The sequence below is a fragment of the Ostrea edulis genome, chromosome 1, assembly GCF_947568905.1.
Source record: "Ostrea edulis chromosome 1, xbOstEdul1.1, whole genome shotgun sequence".
NCBI lineage: Eukaryota > Metazoa > Mollusca > Bivalvia > Ostreida > Ostreidae > Ostrea > Ostrea edulis.
This window is the reverse complement of record NC_079164.1, coordinates 19,535,997-19,559,038: the sequence shown is the minus strand read 5'-3', so window position 1 is coordinate 19,559,038 and position 23,042 is coordinate 19,535,997. Positions and strand designations below refer to the sequence as shown.

The following is a 23,042-nucleotide window of genomic DNA, read 5'->3' as shown; positions in this document are numbered from 1 at the left end:
CTGAGTTGCGCTTATACACGGAAAGGCGATGTAATTCTAATTAGACTCGTAATCTCTGCTGCCCGACACAGTACAGGTTTTATGTTTGAAGAAATTTCTTCCTGATAACATACCACAAAAAAATTAAATAAATCATTATTTAAACGCAACTGAATACAAAAAAATGCAAAAACGGGACGAAAATTGAACCAATATTGGAAGCGAAATGTCAGGTGAAAGAACGGGATCAAACCGCCTGAAAGAGAAAACGCCAAGAATAATTGCATAACCAGAGCAGGGAAGGTTTGACGACCATTTTGTGACGTTGATGTAGTTCTTGATCAAACAGTCTTGATTTTTTTTAGATGACCTTAGTTTCATCTCCATCTGATCTCTGCCAGAAGTGTCGGTATTATTGTGTTTTACGAACTGTTCTACGCTAAAACTTGTAGATTTCTGTTTGAGTACTGGAGTTAAATACGAAATGGAATCCGGAGAAAAATGTGAAAAATCAAGGTAAGCAATATAGTTATCACAAAATATCAAAACTCAAGGTAAGAAAAATAATTATACAAAGATTAAAGTAAAAAGTTTATTTTTCAAACTTTTGTTTTTTCATCACACATCAATGCTATTATTCGGGAGGGGTGTGTGATATTTTTTAAGTAGGTTTCTACCCAAATACCTGAAATAAATCAATATGGAATAATGGAAGAAATTTGTAAAATTAAGACAATGAAATTGTTATACATAGACATTGAGGTTAAGTCTTCGTCTTTTCGCCATGTATCAATTATGTATTCGAAAGGGAGAGGGTGTCAACAATAATTATGAAATATCCATAACAATCGGATTTTAATAAGTAATTTAAATGTTACTGGTTTCAATTTAATAAAGGATGATGTAACTAGCGCTCTACATTTAAAATACATTCTCCATGTCAATTTCTCATCTTTGACCACAAAGGTCAGTCTAGAAATGCGTGCACTGTACTGTAGAAGGAAGACACCCCAGCCCCACCCCCGTTATTATTGAATATATGTAGAAACAAACATCAATTTCTTCTGACTGATTTGGTTTTCAGCATCCATAACAGCAACGCCTGAGTGGAATGGATGATAGGTTTTGAGTAGGGGTCTCGTGCTGTGGGGATGTTACTCTTATGACTTTCTCAGTTTTCAGATTACGGCCATTGACTTGCTAAATGACGCGAAACAAACTGGCACCAGCAATCACCGACCTAGAAAGCGAAACATGCACAATGTTAAAAATAGATAAATCTGAGCTAGAAACTGTTATCCAAAATATACATGGAAAGGGTACTTTAGATCATGGAGACTGATTCAGCGCGCATTGCGCATGTATGTAAAGAAAATGTCCGCGACACAATGCTTGATGCATTCAGTTATTGAACAACTTAATTTTGTAAAAAAAAAAAAATAAATAAATAAATAAAAAAAAAATATTATCTATTGGATGAAACATGTGAACACATTTTATTACATATTTTTAAATGCAAAAATTCTGATGCAATTTTCCTAGATATAAATTACACTAATTTGTATTTAAAATTGCATATACATGTTTACGGTACGAGTAATTATGATAGACAGAGGCTGAGATACAATTTCTCTATTTCGATGGGAATTTTTTGCAATTCAATTCATAGAGCTGCCCCCTTAAATACATTAACAATAAAGCTTTGCTTTATGACTAACACATTATGATTAGTTCATACAATTGTATGAAACAGTTGCTATATACTACTAGTATATACCGCTAGTCACGCTATCAACTCAATACTGCGGAATACTAAGATTACGTGAAGCGTATCAAGTGAGGAATTGTAACGTGAATCATTTCAATATTTGCTACAGCAAAGGCTTACTCCGCCTTTGTTACATTCGGCGCCCACATTGAGCTCTGGTACATGTATTTTCTGATGGGCGAAAGTAACTATAAGAATGTTGGTCCTCTCTCTCTCTCTCTCTTTCTCTCTCTCTCTCTCTCTTTCTTTCTCTCAGATTTTCATTGTTCAAAAATAATAGCATTACAAAACACCGCTAAAATCTGAAATTTTCGTCGAAGAAAAAGAAACCATAATCTTCCAAAAGTGTTGATTCTTAAAGTTCTTTCAGAAAATGTCATAGTAATTAAGAACGAAGGACCTTTTTAATTTAATTTCAGAAGAAATATCAAAAGTTGTTCTCCCACTAAAATATTCTGAGGTTTTTTTTTTCTGATTTGCTGAGAAATCATTTACTGTTGATTCTCAAAATCGACAATTTTTAGGAAGTTTTTTTTTTTTTTTTTTTAAACGGCTTACGTGGGCTTAGGTATTGATGTTATCTAAATGTCGACTTCAGTTCCCACAACTACGTGTATAAATATTATAAATTTTACGAATATACATATACTTAGGTATTCATTTTAAACACCATACCTCACTCCTTAACCTTCTCATGATAAGGAAGGGGCAAAAGATCAATCGACTTGAACGATTTCAAAATAATTCGTAACAAGAATCTGAATTATGTATTTGATCCAGATGTGTGTGAACTCAGCTATTTTCTGATGAATGATTTTGTATCAGAGAGCAGGTTTAAATGACTGAAAGAGTACATCATCGCCCGTTATTTCAGAAACCTGTGTGGATTGAATAATTTAGGAAAATCAGATATATCTTTTGAGTTAATTTTGAGTTTATATCATTTTCCTATCATGCACGTAGGTTTTTTGGAATAATTTACCAAAAATAAACCATTGACTACATGTTACAAACATCGATTACGAATCTCAGCACCCCTTCTCCTGTATGAATCTATACTACGTCACTAAAAGAATTAAATCAACTCGGTTGTTTAATTGGTCAGTCATCAGGCTTGCTTTGCAGAGTAAAATGCAGACCTAAAAGCAGCTGCACAAGCAGAGCGTGTAAACGGGGCTTCAGCCCAGTTGTCAACCCTCGACCTGCAACATATGTCACTGCGGTGGCATCTAAATAGCGAATATATGAAAACAACACTAGAAATGCCGATAACGAATTTTCTTCATGCTTTAACACACAATAATGCTTGAAATTTGAACATCAATGGAGGATATGCCAGAGAGCAAAAATGAAATAAGAGTGAAAATAGGCATATTTTTACTTTCATTTTCAGTCAATATCAATCTGTATGTCTCTTCATACAAGCTAAGTTTAAGGTCATTGAATACCCAGGATTTTGGACCTGTCAAATGAAGTAGGATTTTGCTGTGTTTACCTGCTATCTTAAACATCAATGGATGAAATATAAACAAGAGTACCGCAAACGGTACAACATACGCCTGTTAGACCTTCAGTGCAATATCTGTATCCATGACGAGAAAAAGTCCATAAAACTAGTTGTCCTACTTATACATGTACCTCTAAAGTAGGTCACGGTGCACCAATCCAGCTGAAATGCAAACTGAACTTATATTCCTCCGAAGGGAAGCTTATGACTAATTTTCAGGGCAATATTTATCCGTAACGAAAACAAGGTTTTTCTACTAATTGATACTACGATCTTGAGAAACAATAGGCATCCTCCGCTTGGCATAAGGTGTATGTATACCAAGTTTGGTGGTGATCGCCCCGGTTCGGTCTGTATGCCGCCTACAATGTTTTCCTATTAAGTGATACCACGACCTTGACCTCTGACCTTGAAGAAAAAGAAGCATCCTCCATTTAGCATTTGGAGTATGTGAACCAAGTTGAATGGTCCTAGCCCCAATCGTTCGTTCTGTATTTTGCCTACAAGGTCTCCTACTTAGTGATACTACGACCTTGATCTTTGACTCCTGACCTTGAAAAACAAAAGGCGTCCTCCACCTGGAATAATGAGTATGTGTACGTAGTTTGACGGTCCTAGCCTAGATAATTAGATCTGTATTCTGCCTACAATGTTTTCCTATTAACTGATACTACATGTAAGACCTTGACCTTTGACCTTGAAAAACAATAGGCATCTTTGTTTTATCATGGTGATCAAGTGTACCTAGGTTGTTTTTATAATTTCTTTATTTTTTTCTTCTTCATACAAACAAACATTTAAGTCAATAAGAAATAACTTTTGTTTTTGAAACACATATACACACACACACGCACCACTCTCACTCTGACTCTCTATACCTGAACACTTTCAAAGAGTGCACATACTGTACACACAAAAAGAACTGATCTAGTTAAGTGGTTATTTGCATTGTTTTAAACAAAGTCTAAACACTATACGAAAAGGGGGAAATAGCAGAAGTAATGAATGAAATACATTTAATAACAGCTACACATCAAAAATACTTTGAAACAATGTTTTTTGAAACCATTCAATTTAAAATTTTGACTTGCAGCATATTTTTCCACTTTATATTTCATCTTTAAATGACATAATAATCCACACAGATTTGGCATTTAATTTGCAATACGCAAATGAAAATATATTGCTTAGCATAGAGAATAATACAGTTGATTACTTTGTTATGAGAGGATAAAGGAATTTCACCAAAAATTATGTTCGACACATTGAAACCAACTCTTTCATGTGTCTTTCTGTAAATATGAAGGCTCAACTCACCCCACAATGGTTGTTGTTTTTTTCCGCAAAAAGTAAAAATATGCACAATTGTTTCCATATTCTCCTTACAAAATCTGCAACAGTCTGTGGATTTAATTCTAATCTTATCTGGGTAATACCCCACAGGGAGTAACCTATGTAAAATTCTAAATTGCAACCACTGTACAGCAGAATTACATGTTGTTTTAAAACAAACTTTAAAAATATCTTTAAGTGAAACAGCATTTGCTCCATATACAATTATTTCTTGCCTCCATTTGTTTACAGAGGCTGGATTAACCTCCTTCATATTCAAATAGTTGTAAATGATCTTGAAACATTTTTCTGCCATTAAAATAGGTTCAAAATATATAGGCAAACATGGACTAGGAAATCTTCTGATAGAAGTTTTGCGATGGACAATAATTTCAAATATTTTGAAATTGCTGATTTAACGCTATTATATTTCATGATGCAGAAATCATCAAGATTATGTAAACGTTGAAATACATCATGGCATTAAAAAATGCTATCTTCATCTAAAACACCTTGTACAACCTGGACTCCTTTATCATACCAAGATTTTATAAATACAGATCTATTTGCAATTTTAACATTGGAGTTGTACCATACAGGGACATTGTGGAAATTGTTTATAAAATTTTCTTGTTTATCTAATACCTTCATAAAACATAACCACGAATCTAGAACATTCTTCCAAAATGCATTGTTTCTGTTGTACAAGTAATGTAGCACAAATATATCTCCAAAATCATAAATTTTCACAAGGATGTCCTTCCCATTAACAGCAAAAAATATCAATCCATGGTTCATTTAAATTACTTGTACATGTGGTTAGCTTATTGATCCAAGAGCATTTAAGTGATGTAATGAAACAATTTGATATCTACCATTTTCAAACCTCCAGAAAGATAGTCTTGTGTTATGACAATCCTCTGTACTTTGTCTACGTTGGAGTTCCAGAAGAACTCAAAGATTGATTTACATAATAATGATAAAGTTTCCGTTTTTGGAGTAGGAATTGAAGTGAACAGATGATTAAGTTTTGGGATAAGGAATGTTTTGATAACAGTTTCTCTACCAATAGGGGTAATAAATCTTTTTTTTCCACTGCTGAGTAAGTGCGATAACTTTTGGAATTTGAATACCATAGATCATATCAATACGATGTATATTTAATTGCTGTTATAAAATTTAGAAATTCATTTCAAAATTAAGGATTATCTCCCTCATGCATAGCTCTCATCCTTAGACGAATTTGACTCCACTTTTTTGGCACGCTGTTTTTGGGCTATAATAGCTCTAAAACTTCATTGTTATTTCGGATTTCAAACATTTCGGTTGAGCATCACTGAGGAGACATTATTTGTCGAAATGCGCATCTGGTGCATCAAAATTGGTACCGTATAAGTTTTACATCAATACTTTCACAAAGATGAACAGAAAAATTGATACCTACAGATGTAGGAGACTGAAAGTTGTTGAGCTCCAATCCAACTTCCATCTAGTATGGTGAAAGATTTGATCTGAAAATATTTCGAACCAATCCAAACAATTTTGGTTTTTGAAGTATTAATCTTAAGACCTGAAATAGAAGAGAAAAGTTCTATGGTCTCTAGAACCGCAAATAAAGATTCGGGAGAGCCATCAAGGGTCAATGAGCTGTCATCTGCATATTGTGATATTTTATGTTCCTTGGTTTTTTTTTATGACGTTTATATCATTATTTTGTTTAATCATGATTGCAAGGATTTCAGCACAAAATGAAAAGATATGGTGCAACAGGATCACCTTGTCTACATCCCTTCTATATGTCAAATTGTTCTGAAAGGAAACCACTTTGTAAAATAGCGGCTTTAAAACTTTGTATTCAAAATCTTAAACCACTCAATCATGTACAAAAACCAAAGTATTCTGGAACTTTATAAATGAAGGACCATGCCATAGAATCGATGTACCAAGTTGTAAGATCCTGGAGCTGATGGTTCATTTTGCATTTTACCTACAAGGTCCGGACAGACGGGTAGATGGACGGACGGACAGCGCCATACCATGATACGTTTCTTTGACGGGCGTACAGAAATTAATTGAAAGTAGTCATATTTTTAATTTTCATTTTCAGTTATTGTGACATGTTTCAAATTGATTAAATCTGTCTGTCCCATCATACCAGCTAAGTTTGGTCTTAAGGTCATAGGATAACCAGGATCTTGGACCTGTCAAATGAAGTAGGATTTTGCTGTGTTTACGTGGGATTTACTATTATTTGATCAGACAACAATGTAAATTGATCATTAATACATGAAATGCACCAATAAAAAGACGTTCTTGAAGGATTTCAATCCTTTTGGTAATTTTTTTCATTGAATTTTAAGTAAACATTTGTGATTAATGCAAAAATAAAGGTGCTTTCATGTGAATTGTGTGTGTGGTAAATATGGGGTTTTATCAAAGCAATTACAAGAAAGGTGAAGATAACGAACAGTGATCAATCTCATAACTCCTACAAGCAATACAAAATAGATATTTGAGCAAACACGGACCCCTGGACACACCAGAGGTGGGATCAGGTGCCTAGGAGGAATAAGTAGCCCCTGTCGACCGGTCACACCCGCCGTGAGCCCTATATCCTGTTCAGGTAAACGGAGTTAGCCGCAGTCAAAATCTGTGTGCCTTGAACAAATAGTTTTTAAAATTTCTTTAACTAATATCTTTGGGTATCCTATGACCTTGATCAAAGGTCTTTTCTGTGCATCCTTGAATTATCTTAACATTTTCTTTACTTTTCATACTGTATCCCTTATCTTTATGTTCTCTTTAATCATCATCAAAGTCATCATCATCATCGTCATCATTATCATCGATGATTAACCGTTCTGGGGACTCGGTGTAGTTTGTAGTTAACCAATCTAGAAATTTCTGAAGTCCAGTAGTGGCATCAACAACAGAGCTCGGCATGTTGGTCTGTACAGTGAAAATTAATGGAACAAAAATTAAAATCGATAACGATTAACATCTTTTGAATATTTCGCACTGTTTACCTATAGCTAGAGAAAGACACGTCGCGAAAGTCCTTACTCGAAACGTTCTCCCCAAACCCAGAAACAGCTTCTGCATTGAAAAAAAAAAACCCACATATTTTTTTTTTTAAAAATCGCCCACATTCACGTAAATTACAATATAATGATTCTCATTTGGTCTTATATATACTTATACAGTATATAATTTTTTTTAAAATCTCTTTCTGTTAATTTCCTCTACGTATTATCATATATTCCCGCGCATGCTCAGATTAGAGTTTTACATATACTTTTTAGTTCACCTGAGCTGAAAGCTCAAGTTTTTCTGATCACCCGTTGTCCTTCGTCCGTCTGTCTGTAGATTTCACATGTTCGATTTCTTCTCCAAGACCACTGGGCCAATTTCAAGCAAACTTAGCAAAAAGCATCCTTGGTTGAAGAGCATTTCAAGTTTATTCAAATGAGGGGTCATGAAGGGGAGATAATCACAAAAATGCAAAATAGGGTGGGGTCATTTAAACATCTTCTTCTCAAGAACCCCGGGCCAGATGAGCTGAAAGGAGTAGGCCCACGAAGGGTCAAATTCGGCCCTGTGAAATGACTAAAATTCAAGTAAAGTTTCGACAAATTATTTTCTGCATAAAAGATAGTCAATGTATGATAGTTTATCGAGGGGAAAGTTTACATTTTCATGAAAGCTTCCTGATATAGTGTAGATTCAAGTTCTTTAAAACCATGACCCCGGGGATTGGTTGGGGCCAAAATAGGGTATCAAAGTTTTACATGCGAATATATAGAGAAAATCTTTTAAAATTTCAAGAACCACTGGGCCAGAAAAGTTTACATTACATGAAAGTTTCCTGACATAGTACAGATTCAGGTTTCTTAAAAGCATTGCCCCTAGGGGTAGGGTGCTTCCACAATAGGGGATCAAAGTTTACATACAAATATAAAGGGGACATCTTTAAAAATTCTTCTGATGAACCATTGGTCCAGACAAGTTAAAATTTACATGAAAGCTTTCTGACATGGTGCAGAGATTCAAGTTTGTTAATCATTGCACCCTCGATGGTGGGGTGGGGCCACAATAGGGGATCAAAGTTTACAAGTGAATATATATTGGGAAAATCTTTAAATATGGGCCAAGGTGACTCAGGTGAGCATTGTGGTCCATGGGTCTCTCTCTCTTTTTTTTTTTTTTTTTTTTACTGGTTCATCAATTTGCACGACCATTCCTTCATTACAGAATTTATTCAAAAGTTTCCACATGAGAAGAAAAAGATATTTCGCTGTGGCCTTCAACTCAACATTTAGATATATCAACGAACGTTTAATTTATAAATACTCATTTATATTCACATGTTGATTAGATATATACCACTGAACTCGAAATAAAGGATACCACAGTCTTCAACATCTGCTTCGTACTTGGATATTTCATTCAACATAGAGGTTAACAACAAACTAACAACTCAACTTTGTGACAAACAGGATGGCTTCAGTGTCATCGTCAACCTCCCATATTTATATAGCAATATTCCATTATTACCTGCATAAGGTGTTTATGTCTCTCAACTGATTCGATACGAAAGAACATGCATGTTGTGCGTATGATCAGTTTTTAAATAGAGTCAGAATACTTACAAACAAGTTGATGTTACAGGGATTTCAACAGTTGCGTTTAAAGTCAGCATCTCGCAAACTCTACGATCGTTCTAACTATTTAATTTACTAACATAACAACCTGTCATTTTGGGTCAAATGATGTCTGACGTAATTCATATCAATTTTTAAGCCGTTCTTTACATACTGATTTGACTACGAATTACTCCATTTACCTGATTAATATATAGGGTTAGCGGTGGGTGTGACCGGCCAACAGGGGATGGTTACTCCTCCTTGGCGGTTGATCCCACCCTAGTATGTTCAGGAGTCCGTGTTTGCCCTTTATAGGAGTCATCATATATCGATCGCTGTTCATTATCTTCACATTTTCATGTATATATATATATATATATATATATATATATATATATATATATCTTCTTTAACTTGAGTGGTAACAATGGTATTCAGTAACTTTGATAGTACAGGTACTTTTGTTTGCTAAAACACAGTGATATCGTGTTCAAATGTTTTACTCGTAGCGAATTCAGTAATTACAGAAATTACTTACGGAATTCCTTTGTTCTTTCAGAGACAAAAGATCTTGGTTTAAAAGACGTTCAAAAACTGAGAGGATTCTTCTGGCGTTAACTGCCATTTTCATTCTTCTCTGCGTGGCTCTTGTTTGTGTTGTTGCATACTTATCGATAACTATGTCCACTGACGAACACGTTAAAGGTATACTTTAAATTGAAAAGCAAGATTGATATTAAAAGGGAAAATAATGAGATAAATGTATATAAACATTTTTATTATAGTATTATATCCTCTTTAATATTTCAGTCTGTGATAAATTAGAATGCGTAAGAGCAGGTAAGATTTGTACATGTACTTCGATTTTTCAATAGATCAACGCCAATTTTTTACTGGCCATCTTTTAAAATACATTAAGTTGTCCCTGAATTTTAATATTTTCTAGCTGCTAGAGTTGCAGATGGAATTGACTTTTCCGTAAATCCATGTGACAATTTTTACGAGTACGCATGTGGAGGCTGGATGAAAAGTCACGTGATACCAAGTGACAGATCTTACTTGGCTACTTTTAGTGTTTTACGCGACACAAGTCAAGTCAAAATAAAACGTAAGAACATTGCGCTCTCTCTCTCTCTCTCTCTCTCTCTCTCTCTCTCTCTGGCGATCAGATAATATTCAAATCACGACTAAGTTCAGCTAGTTTCTCTAGAATTATTCCAGCATCACTGGTCGCTCTGAGCTATTGACTCACTGAATGACAAGGTTGACATAATACGTCACAGCATTAAATTCAGTCAAGTATGGCCCGTCTTCACGCGCCTGTTTTAAAGAAATGCATGAGGAAAATTTCATCTATAGGAACCGATGTGTCGATAAATGGGTATCAGTTTTTAAGGTATGAATTTTGGGATGTTTTCAGAGCTGCTGGAAGAGAGTGTTACCAAAGATGATATCGAGGCAGTAGTTAAAGCAAAGAATCTTTACGGGTCCTGTATGAATACAAGTACGAGTTACCCATTACACTGATGAGAATGAAAAAAGCTCAAAAAAATGTCAAATTGAAACCGGTGTACAAAAAGAATATGTTGGTTGTCTCAATTAACAATCTTTACTCGTGTAAAATTCACTAATTTACGTAGAGTACATACTTACATTTGTTATCTTAGGTTTACCAGCTTTTTTTTCAATTGATAGCCCAGATAGAGGGAGATGATATATCTGTGGCACTGCCACTTTTAAAGGAGGTCGGAGGTTGGCCGATACTGGGGAAGAACGAGGGAGGAAACTGGAATGAGGAGAACTTTTCTCTGGCTTCCCTCATCGCCAGTATCAATAAATACAGCAATGTACCATTCATATATCCCTATGTTTTTGTGGACAGTAAGAATAAAAGACAGAAAGTATTGTACGTGAGTATTTTAACATGGGAATGGTTGTTTACAGCATTACTCTTCCATCCAGAATACTTCATAAAATCATGAATCTAAGATCCCCACGGGTGTTTGAGGAGATTCTGTAAAAGCGAGAGAAAAAAGCTATAGCTTTGCACAACAGTGGGGACAATTTGTATTTAGTCGAATGTCAGAGGCTCATTGATGTACATATACATACAAGTACCGTTCTGTTCTCTATCCGCACATCAAGATTTTTTCCTTGAAATGCATTAGTAGCCAAATTTCGAACCCACAGATCAGATTATAGCAATTATGTGATGAAACCGTGATTTATTGATATCTAAAATTACGAAAAAGTCTGGATATTTCCATCAAAAATTGTACTTTGGACTATAGAAATATATTTATGCTTAATCTACGCCATACAGCTAGACAACCCTGGTTTTATTATGCCGGAGCGGAACCACTACAAACAGCCCAAGGACAGCAAGCTGATGAAAGCTTACGTGGAGTTAGGGGTCAACGTTATGTCGGAATTTGGAGCCAGTAAGGAAGATGCAGTGAAAGCAATGGAGGACATTCTAGATCTAGAGATCCAGTTGGCAAATGTAATCACAATTTTCGGTGTTTAATCCAATAAAATTGACATCTAGTTCAAGGTTACATACATGTATGAAAGGACAAGGTCGAAGAAGAATATTCCAAAATTCCTTGTGTACAAAGTATAAGTTACACTACAATCAAATGTTGCGTAGCCTTGCATACAGATCTGATATCCTATTGGATAACAAGGTCGGATATCAAAAGTTTGATCAAAATTCTGAAACATCCTTGTCTCATCTCGTTCTATCAAGTCATCGAAACCGTAAAAATTCTGATATCCTTTACTTTTATAAGTTCTTAACTATTTTCAGGAACACATGTTGTATCTTGTTCAATATGGTACTTGGTTCAAATTGTTTATGAAGGTCAATTTCACATAACCAAGGTCACTGGAAAGAAATGTACATGATGTATGTTTCATTTCTTATTTACAAAATGCAAGTATTTTATCAAACTTTCGAGAATATCATGTTGCATAATGATTGGCGACCCGTAATAGAAAGTATGCTAAAAATATGACTTAAGTATAGAACTTAGGCGCAGTCTCAAGACCTGTTTATTAAAAAGTTGGAAAGCGTGCTTAGCGAGGTTTTTGCTCAGTCCTACTTATGTAGTTGTGTGCATGTATACGAAATACAGGATGTTTTATGAATTATTGCGTAAAAGTGTAAATAAGTCTTAAAATGTATCTTCTTGATTTATAAGTGTATACAGTATTCCGGATACACTTAAGTAAGCTCTACCGGTCGTCTAAACTCTATCTTAGCACGCTTCCAGTTACGGCATTGGTTTTAAGACCATGTGTTCCTCTTGGTTTTCAAGGTCAAATGTTAAAATCCAAGGTCATTATAAGGTAGAGAGTTGGTTGCTGGTTTGTTTGCTTTACGTCCCCGTCGAGAATAGTTCACACATATTGAGACGTCACCAGATGTGTAGATGAAATAGTCCACTCATATTGAGACGTCACCAGATGTGTAGATGAAATAGTTCACTCATATTGAGACGTCACCAGATGTGTAGATGAAATACCACAAATTTAGATATATGCCTAGCGCTGAAGGCTGTAGCAGTGAGGGTTCTTTAACGTGTCTACGCCTGCCGCGACACGGGACCTCGGTTTTAATGGTCGTATCCGAAAGAGCCGTGAATACGGAGTGTTTAGCGAAGGATCAATGGCTATCTAAGTGTGACGCGGTCGTGGCACCAGCCGGGCTCCATCTCACGACCTCCCGCTTTACCACTGTACATGACGCAACTCCTTAATTACTGCAGACTTAAGAGTACAGCATCTAGTAGTCAGTTTTTATTACACATGTAGGTCCTGGGATGCTCTCATGCACAAATAACAGATACTACAAACTGATCCATTGTACAGTACACTTCAGTGTTTGCCCGTCAAACACATTTATCTACAGTTTCCTCGCCGAAAGCGAGAAAATATGTAAATAACAGACCAATGGCATTCCATGGCAGTACTATCAAACTTCCCATACGTTACGGTTACCAGCAACCGGATATTCTGATCCCGGTAACCATTTTCAAAAGTAGCCAGCATCGTACATCTTGATTCACAGAGAAGATTGGTAGAAGAAAATTTATGAAATCATTAATGTTATAATCATGCTTTGGAACTGTCGGTGAATGAAACTCACTGCAGTGAATAGTCTAAGATGCACTGCTCGGTGTGTACTAGAGAACAACTTTTAGTGAAATGAAGCAATGTTATAAGCACAATGAGCAGTTACAGTTACACAGTGGTCCTGGGTTCGATCCCCACTCCCGCCGCCGCATCAAATCGAGATGTTTAACATAGATAGTAACTGTTTCCACACCAATTGTTCAGCATTCGGAATTGCTTTAAAATCGGGGTCCCGTGTCACGGAAAGCGTCAATACGATAAAGAACCCTCCTCACTAATATAACCTTGAGCGGCATATATAGGTAAAATTTATAGCACTTAACCTATACCTGGTGACCTTTCTAAATGAATGAACAATCCTCGACTGGGACCATAAAACAACTAACAAACAGTTGAGTATCTGTATGTCCTATTCTAGATATCCACCCCTCTGGAGGGACGAAGGGACAACGAAAAGCTGTACAACAAATTTACCATCGGGGAAATGAAAATGAACATCACAGAGTCAGAGGAGGTGAGGAAAATGTGTGAAATGAAGTTTCAGAATTTGTGGAAATTGTGAATGTATATGGTAATACAACATTGTATACTCCTTCCTTGGAAGCGATGATCTGAGATCTAGGTTTTGATTTGTAGCTAGGATTCACGTGGTTTGATTATGTCCACCATCTGCTTCAGATAGATGGTGTCAAATTTAACGTCAGTGAAATGGATACAGTGATCGTAAAAGACCTGGAATATATGAAACGTTTAATACCTACGTTAATGCAATTCTCAAAGAGGTATGCTATTGCAACAGGATGATTGGTTGTTTATTGTCCTTACTGGAAAACCAATAATGTAATGACAAATGTAATGAAACGACAAGTATGAAGTGGTGGATCTAGAACTAAGGATATGGGTTTTCCCTCCCCTTAGGTTGGATTTTTTTTTATATTTTGGGGCTACATGTACATACTACAGTGCACTTTTTATGGACAGTATAGTATCCAATGTCGCACTCCCCTTAGATATATTTTTGGATCCGCACATGTTATGCTATAGTAATTATAGTACTAGTGTGAGATATAGGCCAAATCTGAGACAGAGGAGCATCGGGCGATGAAACAGTAACCCGGATATTGTCATTAACACATCACCGAGTATAGTACTACAATATGTTACATTGTTTTGTCTTCTTGAGTTGTTTAGCCGCCAAGAAATAACAGGCAATGTATATATGTCATAGTATTTTTCTCAATGAACACCTTGTGCGATATTGAACCCGACTTTCATTTGATACACGCAGCAACGGTATCTCGTTTATGTCAAAACCATCCACATTTCTCTCTAACTTTGAACATGGTATGGACAGAGTAGTAGAGAAATTACCGCGTTTTGTCAACGCCCTACGCATAACGTTACCTGTCATAACTAGACACAACAATTTGGCTTTGATTTGACCTTGACCTCATTTCAAGATCAAACCCACATTCAAAACTTAGTATTCTATTTTACGTTTGTTCAAATATCGTGGTAGTATAACTCAGATTTGTTATCCAAATATTCAACGAATCCGGTCTCATTAATTTAATCACCATAGAAAATGCGACATGACCCGGATCGATTTTAAACGGCGGGTCAAACTTCTATGTTGCATCGGCCATGTCGCCTTCAACATTGTTGTATCATTAAAAAAAATTATCATATTTATAACTGAAAATTTATTAAGAAATTAAATTTTCGCCATTTCAAGGACCATAGTAAATTATGCTGTTTGGAGGCTGATGAAGAATCGAGTTCGAGACCTTCCAGAAAGATTTAGGCAGTATTTGGGGGAGTTTTATCAGGTAAAAGATATTCAGATTTATGGAGTACTTGGGAAAGTTTCTCTCAAATAAGGAACTCAAATTGGCATCTGAACTAGAAATATGAAACAAACCGAAACACTTCCATAAAGTTCACGCAATATACCCACGTCCAATGAAAGCATATTGATTTTAAATTGATTAATATGTTTGATGAAAGTGTTGTCCAATTGTAGACTATAATATATATTTTATATGAATCCTCTTTTGAAATTAACATTTGAAAGGCTTTTTTTATTTCGTCATCAGGTTTTGTACGGATCGTCCCACATCCGGTCCCGCTGGCGGAAGTGCGTCGCGCTGGCTGTGGATTATATGGGACTACCCATCGGTCGTCTCTTTGTACAGAAACACTTTGATGAAGAGGCAAAATCTGGTGTAAGGATGTCAATGTTTTTGAAGGAGTTTCATATTGTACAATGTATGTTCATGTCCGGTCTCTGGTAATGAATTAGTACATAATGCATGTGTGTGCTGTTCTAACTCTATTAAGTAGTTGTTCAACCTTAGGTTTACTAGGGTCATGAACAGAACAAGCACTGTGCATAAACAGAACAAACACTGCATGAACAGAACAAACATTGTGCATGAACAGAACAAGCACTGGTTACATGAACAGAACACTACATAAGCAAAACACTGTGCATGAACAGAACACACTCTAGATAAACACATCTAACAAACACTGCAGAACAGAACAAGTATTGGTATACAAACATAACACTACATGAACTGAACAAGCACTATAAGCACTCCACATGAACGGAACACTATACATGAACAGAATAAACACTGGTGCATGAATAGAACAGAACTAGCAATGGTGCATGAACAGAACAACTACTGTCGATGAACAGAACAAGCACTGTGCTGACGATTTACTGCACTTTTTTGTAGATCAATGATATGACAGGAAACATACTCAATGCATTTAAAACGATTCTGTCCGAGCTGGATTGGATGGACAAAGACACCAGAGATGTGGCAGAAGAAAAGGTGACATTCTAAAATTTAGTATCAGTCTGCAAATATGATAAACTTCAAGCTCCATCCATTTTAATCATGGCATTAACATTTGGATGTCTTGTATCGTTGACTGTTGTTAGGCTAATTACATGTCTGTCTCGTTGTTAGGCTAATTACATGTCTGTCTCGTTGTTAGGCTAATTACATGTCTGTCTCGTTGTTAGGCTCATTACATGTCTGTCTCGTTGTTAGGCTCATTACATGTCTGTCTCGTTGTTAGGCTCATTACATGAAGAGGAGGATTGGTTACGATGACGATATTCTGTATGACGACCTTCTGAACAAAAGATATAAAAATGTAAGTCTACAAGAAACTGATCAGCAGAGAGTATCTGGAGTCAGCAGGGAGTGTCTCCATGGCCTGGTCAACAGGAAGTGTCTGCATGGCCTGGTCAACAGGGAGTGTCTGGGCCACAATGCATATTCATAGTGTTATCGAGTTAAAACTACATTGATGAAAGCATTTAGAATTGTGTATGTTTGTCATATTTGCCCTAGTAGTGAAACTGAGAACAAAATATACACGAGTCAGTCTATTTCCATGGGCCGTCTGTGTAGTATGATTGGCGATGACATCTTATATGATTTACTCAGAAGTGAGCTAAACCAACACTATGCTCCTGTCAGTCTTTGAACAGATATAAAAACACCCTGAATATGACATCACGTGGTGCTCACTTCTTTTTAGCTCACCTGAGCTCAAAGCTCAAGTGAGCTTTTCTGATCACCCGTATTCCGGCGTCCGTCCGTCTGTCTGTAAACTTTTAACATTTTTAACTTCTTCTCAAAAACCACAGGACCAATTTCAACCAAAGTTGCCACAAAGCATCCTTAGGTAAAGGGAATTCTAAATTGTTAAAATAAAGGGCCAGGCCACCTTCCAAGGGGAGATAATCAAGAAAAGGTAAAAATAGGGTAGGGTCATTAAAAAATCTTCTTCTCAAGAACCACTGGGCTAGAAGAGATGAAATTTATAGATAAGCTTTATTAGGTAGTGCAGATTCTAAATTGTTAAAATCATGGCCCCCGGGGGTCGGATGGGGCTACAATAGGGGATCAAAGTTTTACATACAAATGTATAGGAAAAATCTTTAAAAATCTTCTTCTCAAGAACCACTGAGCCAGAAAAGCTGAGATTTATATGAGAGCTTCCTGATATAGTGCAGATTCTAAATTGTTAAAATCATGGCCCCCGGGGGTCAGATGGGGCCACAATAGGGGATCAAAGTTTTATATACAAATATATAGGAAAAATCTTTAAAAATCTTCTTCTCAAGAACCACTGTGCCAGAAAAGCTGAGATTTATATGAAAGCTTCCTGATATAGTGCAGATTCTAAATTGTTAAAATCATGGCCCCCGGGGATCAGATGGGGCCACAATAGGGGATCAAAGTTTTACATACAAATATATAGGAAAAATCTTTAAAAATCTTCTTCTCAAGAACCACTGTGTCAGAAAAGCTGAGATTTTTATGAAAGCTTCCTGATATAGTGCAGATTCTAAGTTGTTAAAATCATGGCCCCGGGGGTCAGATGGGGCCACAATAGGGGATCAAAGTTTTATATACAAATATATAGGAAAAATCTTTAAAAATCTTCTTCTCAAGAACCACTGTGCCAGAAAAGCTGAGATTTATATGAAAGCTTCCTGATATAGTGCAGATTCTAAATTGTTAAAATCCTGGCCCCCGGGGGTCGGATGGGGCCACAATAGGGGATCAAAGTTTTACATACAAATATATAGGAAAAATCTTTAAAAATCTTCTTCTCAAGAACCGTGCCAGAAAAGCTGATATTTACATGAAAGCTTTCTGACATAGTGCAGATTCAAGTTTGTTCAAATCATGGCCCCTGGGAGTTGGATGGGGCTACAAGGGGGATCAAAGTTTTACATACAAATATATAGGGACATTCTTCAAGAATCTTCTTCTCAAGAACCACTGAGCCAGAAAAGCTGATATTCACATGAACAGCTTCCTAACATAGAGCAGAGATAAGTTGCTTCAAATCATGGCCCCCTGTTGTAGGATGGGGCCACAATAGGGGATCAAAGTTTTACATGCAAATATATAGGATTTTTTTTTTTTTAAATCTTCTTCTCAAGAACCACTGAGCCAGGAAAGCTGATATTTACATGAAAGCTTTCTGATATAGTGCAGATTCAAGTTTGTTCAAATCATGGCCCCTGGGGGTAGGATGGGGGCCACAAGGGGGTATCAAAGTTTTACATACAAATATATAGGAAAAATCTTCAAATATCTTCTTCTCGTTAACCATTGGGCCAAAGAAGTTCACATTTACATGAAAGCTTTCTGACATAGTGTGAATTCAAGTTTGCAAAAACTGTGGCCTCCAGGGGTAGGTTGGGGCCATAATAAGTACTACGGTTTTACATGCAAATATATATAGAAAGTCTTCTGATATGGACCAAGGTGACTCACAGGTGAGCGATGTGACCCATGGGCCTCCTTTTTTTTTTTTTTTTTTTTTTTTTTTTTACACTTATACCAATTACGTCCATTAGTTACCAATAGTGAACGCATTCTATACGCGACTTCTTAAAAATATTTTACTTCAAAATGTCTTTCATTGATGAGAGAAAGCTCTGCGTTTCTGTTTATGAATTAAACAATCTATCGGGTTGGAATTTTTGAGTGAGGTAACGATATATTTTTCTTCATATCAGGTAATATTTTTTTGGGTCAGAAATCAAATTTGAATTCTGATAAATTTACCTACCAAAAGACCCGCGGACATCGTTTGTACAAACTCTGAATGGATTTCTGTTGTTGAATATATCATTTCAAATCATACTAGAATTTATATATGCTTATGTTGTAGATAACAATACAACCGGAAAACTACTTCGAAAACGTCCTTTCACTCTTGAAGAGAATTGTTATAGACGACTTGTTGGAACTGCGTTATTTACTTTACCGAATGAAGTACGTACATTGTATACAAATTATTGATTCGAAATATAGTACATTATTTTTTTTAAGAAAATGTTTTCCTGGTGAATTGAAAATAATATCATCAATATATTTTCTATTCTAGATGGGAAACGCCCCCGTCCACAGTGAATGCATTCTATAGTGCTGACAGAAATAGGATCAGTAAGCACTTCACATTTCACTAACTTTGAGTAAATATTTGAGCAATTTTAGAGTCTGGTTTAACATTAAAATAGGGGTTGTTTAAAAATGTTTCGTATTAATCATCATGGTTTTTTTTGTATTTTGTTAGTGTTTCCGGCGGGTATACTACAATCGCCATATTATAATAAAGATTACCCCAGGTAAGCAAGAACCACTATCAGGAATCAATACGTTATATAGAGGGAAATTTTCACCTCGTATTCATTTCGCCAATGTGCATTGGAAAATAATTTGGTCAAATTTTGAAAAATAAAGGCCGAGGCGATAGTCGAGGCTTTTTTTTTTTTTTTTATTATTATTATTTCAAACAACATCTTTGGACCGAGGAGGTTATCCTGCATCATCCACGAAAACAAGAACTTTATTTCTATTCTAGTAGAATAACAGCTCAGAAATATACAGCCATTCGTTTATTTATACAGCTACGAATTGGGACACTTTGTGATGTTACTTTGAATCGACACAACCTGAAGATGCCTGCATATTAATCACACATGATGTACTTACTGTACCTTCGAAATTTTTGAAAGGAAGATTTTTTTATGATAAAATTACATGTACTTTAATTTATTTATATATTTCAACAATTAAACACCAATCCCGACCCTCCCAAGGCCCCGGGGACATGGCCTGAACCAACTTAAGTTTTAACTACATGAAGGTACTTTCATATTAATTTGATAAATTGCCTTTGCTCTTGGTAAGAATTTGTAAAATATTATATATCACTATAAAACTCAACTTCTATCGTGGCCCCACCCTGACGCCAGAAGTCATAGTCTTAACAGATTTGAATCTGCATATCTTGCAGTACACGAGGATATCCATTTGGTAATTTGTACTTTGTTGCCTGTTGCACTCGACTTTCCTACATAAACCCCTATACATTTATATATACCTATTAAACTAAGCAGATATGCAAAACTCTGAACCCTTATTGTATCCCCACCCTGACCTTGGAGATCATGGTTTGTACAAACTCGAATCTTCATCATATAACGAAGTTTCTCGCTCAGTAGTCCTGGAGATTTTTCTAAGCACTCCACCCTATTTCTTAATTATCTCCCCTTAGAATGGGTGTGGTCTTTCGTTTAAACATACCTGAATCCCCTTTACCCAAGGCTGCTTTGTAGCAAGTTTCATTGAAATTGGCTCAGTAGTTATGGAGATCTCGAAAATGTAAAAACCTTAGACCAACATCAAAGATGACAAAGTTTGAAACCCCCTCCCCTCCAAAGTTCACCTAAGTCTTTGGTACCTTTTTCATGTATTTCAGATCCCTGAATTACGGAGGGATAGGGACGCTCATTGGACACGAAATCACGCATGGATTTGATGACAGGGGTATTATTCTCATTTCTTAAAGAAAGCTCTAAAATATTTTTAAAATATCTATATATGGACTCAATATTTCTGTTAAAGTAATCTCAATCACACGATGTCAAGATATATCACACTCTTAGCTTCTTTTTACTTCGTTTAGCTTTTTTAAACTTGTCGACTCAAGTAGTTATCTTCATTCCATTATCCATTTTCCCCCTCTAAATGACAAAAAACAAACTTTATTTCCGCGTTAAAAAAAACATTTAGATTTTCGATAAATTGAAAAATGAGACTACGTCTTTTTACTTTTTGTTTGAAATGCATGACATTCATTAAGGGAGACAGTACAACAAAAACGGGGAGCTTCACGAGTGGTGGAGTCAGAAGTCGGTAGAGAAATTCAAAGACCTCCAATCATGTTTCATCAAACAGTATGGAAATTTCTCGTATCCTGAGGCCGGCGGACTGAACGTAAGTACAGAAAGAACTACGAACGATAGTATTGTTTCGCAGTCTACCTTCTGGTGAAGTTTTAAAAGTTATTATTTCTAAATGATCTTTTATGTCAATAGAGATATTTATATGAATTTTCATAAAAGTTTATATTTGACAAAACAAAGAGAGATAACTTTATAATTTGGGTTAAAATTATCTAATTTTACTATAGGAATCAATGGAAAACGGATATCAATTTGTCAAAAGATGGTTAATTTTCATTTCTCACTTTCATCTCATTTGCAATTGATCATAGAGTGAACATTTTCGCTGTGTTTTTGGTCTGTAAATATATGACACCCCCCCCCCCCCCCCCCCCCCCCGTGAAACAACAAAAGTTTTGTTAAGAATTTGCTAATTTATAATAATGCCTGCAAAAAAGGAATTTGTGTTTCACGGGGTTGGGGGTGTTTTAAAAATATTTTCCGATTTTAAAATCTATGACGTTTTACAGCTCGGTTTCAAGAAACACATTTTTCTACCGCCTAATCAAAAGGAGTTGAAATTAAGAGCAATTCATTAATTTACACTGGGGCATATTGCTTTGCACCTGTCGGTAGGCCACATGTTGTCCGCCCAATATCTTGAGAACCATTCATTTGATCGTACAATATTTCATACGTGGCTTAGTTGTGAGTAGAAGAGGACCCCTATTGTTTTTCAGGTTAAAAAGTCAAAGGTCAAGGGTCAATCTACTCTGGACATAGGAAGACACTGTCCGCTCAATATCTTAAGAACCATTTGCTTGACAGATATCAAACTTGGTACACTGGTACTTCCCAAGAAGTAGATGACCTTATTGAATTTAAGGTCACATGGTCGAAAGTCAAGGGTCAAACTGGACACATGAATATACTGACCACTCAATGTCTAAAGAACCCTTTGCTTAACAGACATCAAACTTGGTACACAAGTACATCTTCAGGAGAAGATGACCCCTCTTGATTTTGAGGTCACATGGTCAAAGGCCAAGGGTCAAACTGGACATAGGAAAATACTGTCCGCTCAATATCTTGAGAACCCTTTGCTTGACAGACATCTTCAGGAGAAGATGGCCCCTATTGATTTTGATGTCACATGCTCAAAGGTCAAGGTTTAAACTGGACATAGTAATATATTGTCTCCTATATTTAAAGAATTATTTGCAATAATGGGGGGGGGGGGGGGGATTCTGCACATTAATTTAAAGCATTAATGAACATTCTGAGTTGAAATGGGATATACATATATATAAATCATGATAATACTTATTTGGGTCCGGTCGGTTAACCTTTGGTAGACTTACATGTATGACCCTTGGGCTTAGGAAATGTAAAAACTTTGTTGTCAGTACACTAAGGGACATTCGTATCGCTCACACACATCGAGTTTCATACAATGCTAGGACCATATCTTCTAACAACACAATGAAGATCTTTAATAGAAAAAAACGGGGATAGAATATTGCACAATAACAAAAACTATCTCACAAAAATCCCCACTTGCAGTAACCATGGTAATAGCAAGGTGGTGATATCCTGAAATTGTATGTAATTCTCCTCGTGTAGCAGTGAACAATATCCATGTATTGTAAGGCACAGAATCCCAAGTTGTCACACTGTGACTAGGTATATCAGCATTCACATATAATTCATAGAAAAGGTTTCAAGTAACGAATAACGATACATTGCGATACAACCAAACGCCTAGAATCATATCAAGCTGATCGTCATCAGTTGATGACAAGCTTACATTTACATAAGTACAATATATGTGTCATAGTAAGTAAAGCAGCATCTCAGAAATCCTGGATCCACCATCTCTTCTAGAGGTAAACAATGGAAGAA

At 36.0% G+C, this 23,042-nt stretch overlaps 1 protein-coding gene across 1 annotated transcript in view; it reads left to right on the top strand.

Annotated features, from left to right (window-relative positions):
• Window positions 1-23,042, top strand: part of LOC125663588 (neprilysin-4-like) — a 25,583-nt gene continuing 2,541 nt past the window's right edge. The window contains exons 1-18 of the mRNA XM_056152987.1: window positions 1-495; window positions 9,789-9,934; window positions 10,040-10,069; window positions 10,176-10,337; window positions 10,650-10,733; window positions 10,925-11,139; window positions 11,553-11,732; window positions 13,785-13,880; window positions 14,003-14,148; window positions 15,102-15,195; window positions 15,463-15,591; window positions 16,111-16,209; window positions 16,460-16,537; window positions 19,082-19,185; window positions 19,298-19,356; window positions 19,487-19,538; window positions 20,675-20,742; window positions 21,059-21,192. Of these exons, the coding sequence (XP_056008962.1) occupies window positions 464-495; window positions 9,789-9,934; window positions 10,040-10,069; window positions 10,176-10,337; window positions 10,650-10,733; window positions 10,925-11,139; window positions 11,553-11,732; window positions 13,785-13,880; window positions 14,003-14,148; window positions 15,102-15,195; window positions 15,463-15,591; window positions 16,111-16,209; window positions 16,460-16,537; window positions 19,082-19,185; window positions 19,298-19,356; window positions 19,487-19,538; window positions 20,675-20,742; window positions 21,059-21,192 (1,908 nt within the window). The 5' untranslated portion in view covers window positions 1-463. The remainder of the gene's footprint in view (window positions 496-9,788; window positions 9,935-10,039; window positions 10,070-10,175; window positions 10,338-10,649; window positions 10,734-10,924; window positions 11,140-11,552; window positions 11,733-13,784; window positions 13,881-14,002; window positions 14,149-15,101; window positions 15,196-15,462; window positions 15,592-16,110; window positions 16,210-16,459; window positions 16,538-19,081; window positions 19,186-19,297; window positions 19,357-19,486; window positions 19,539-20,674; window positions 20,743-21,058; window positions 21,193-23,042) is intronic.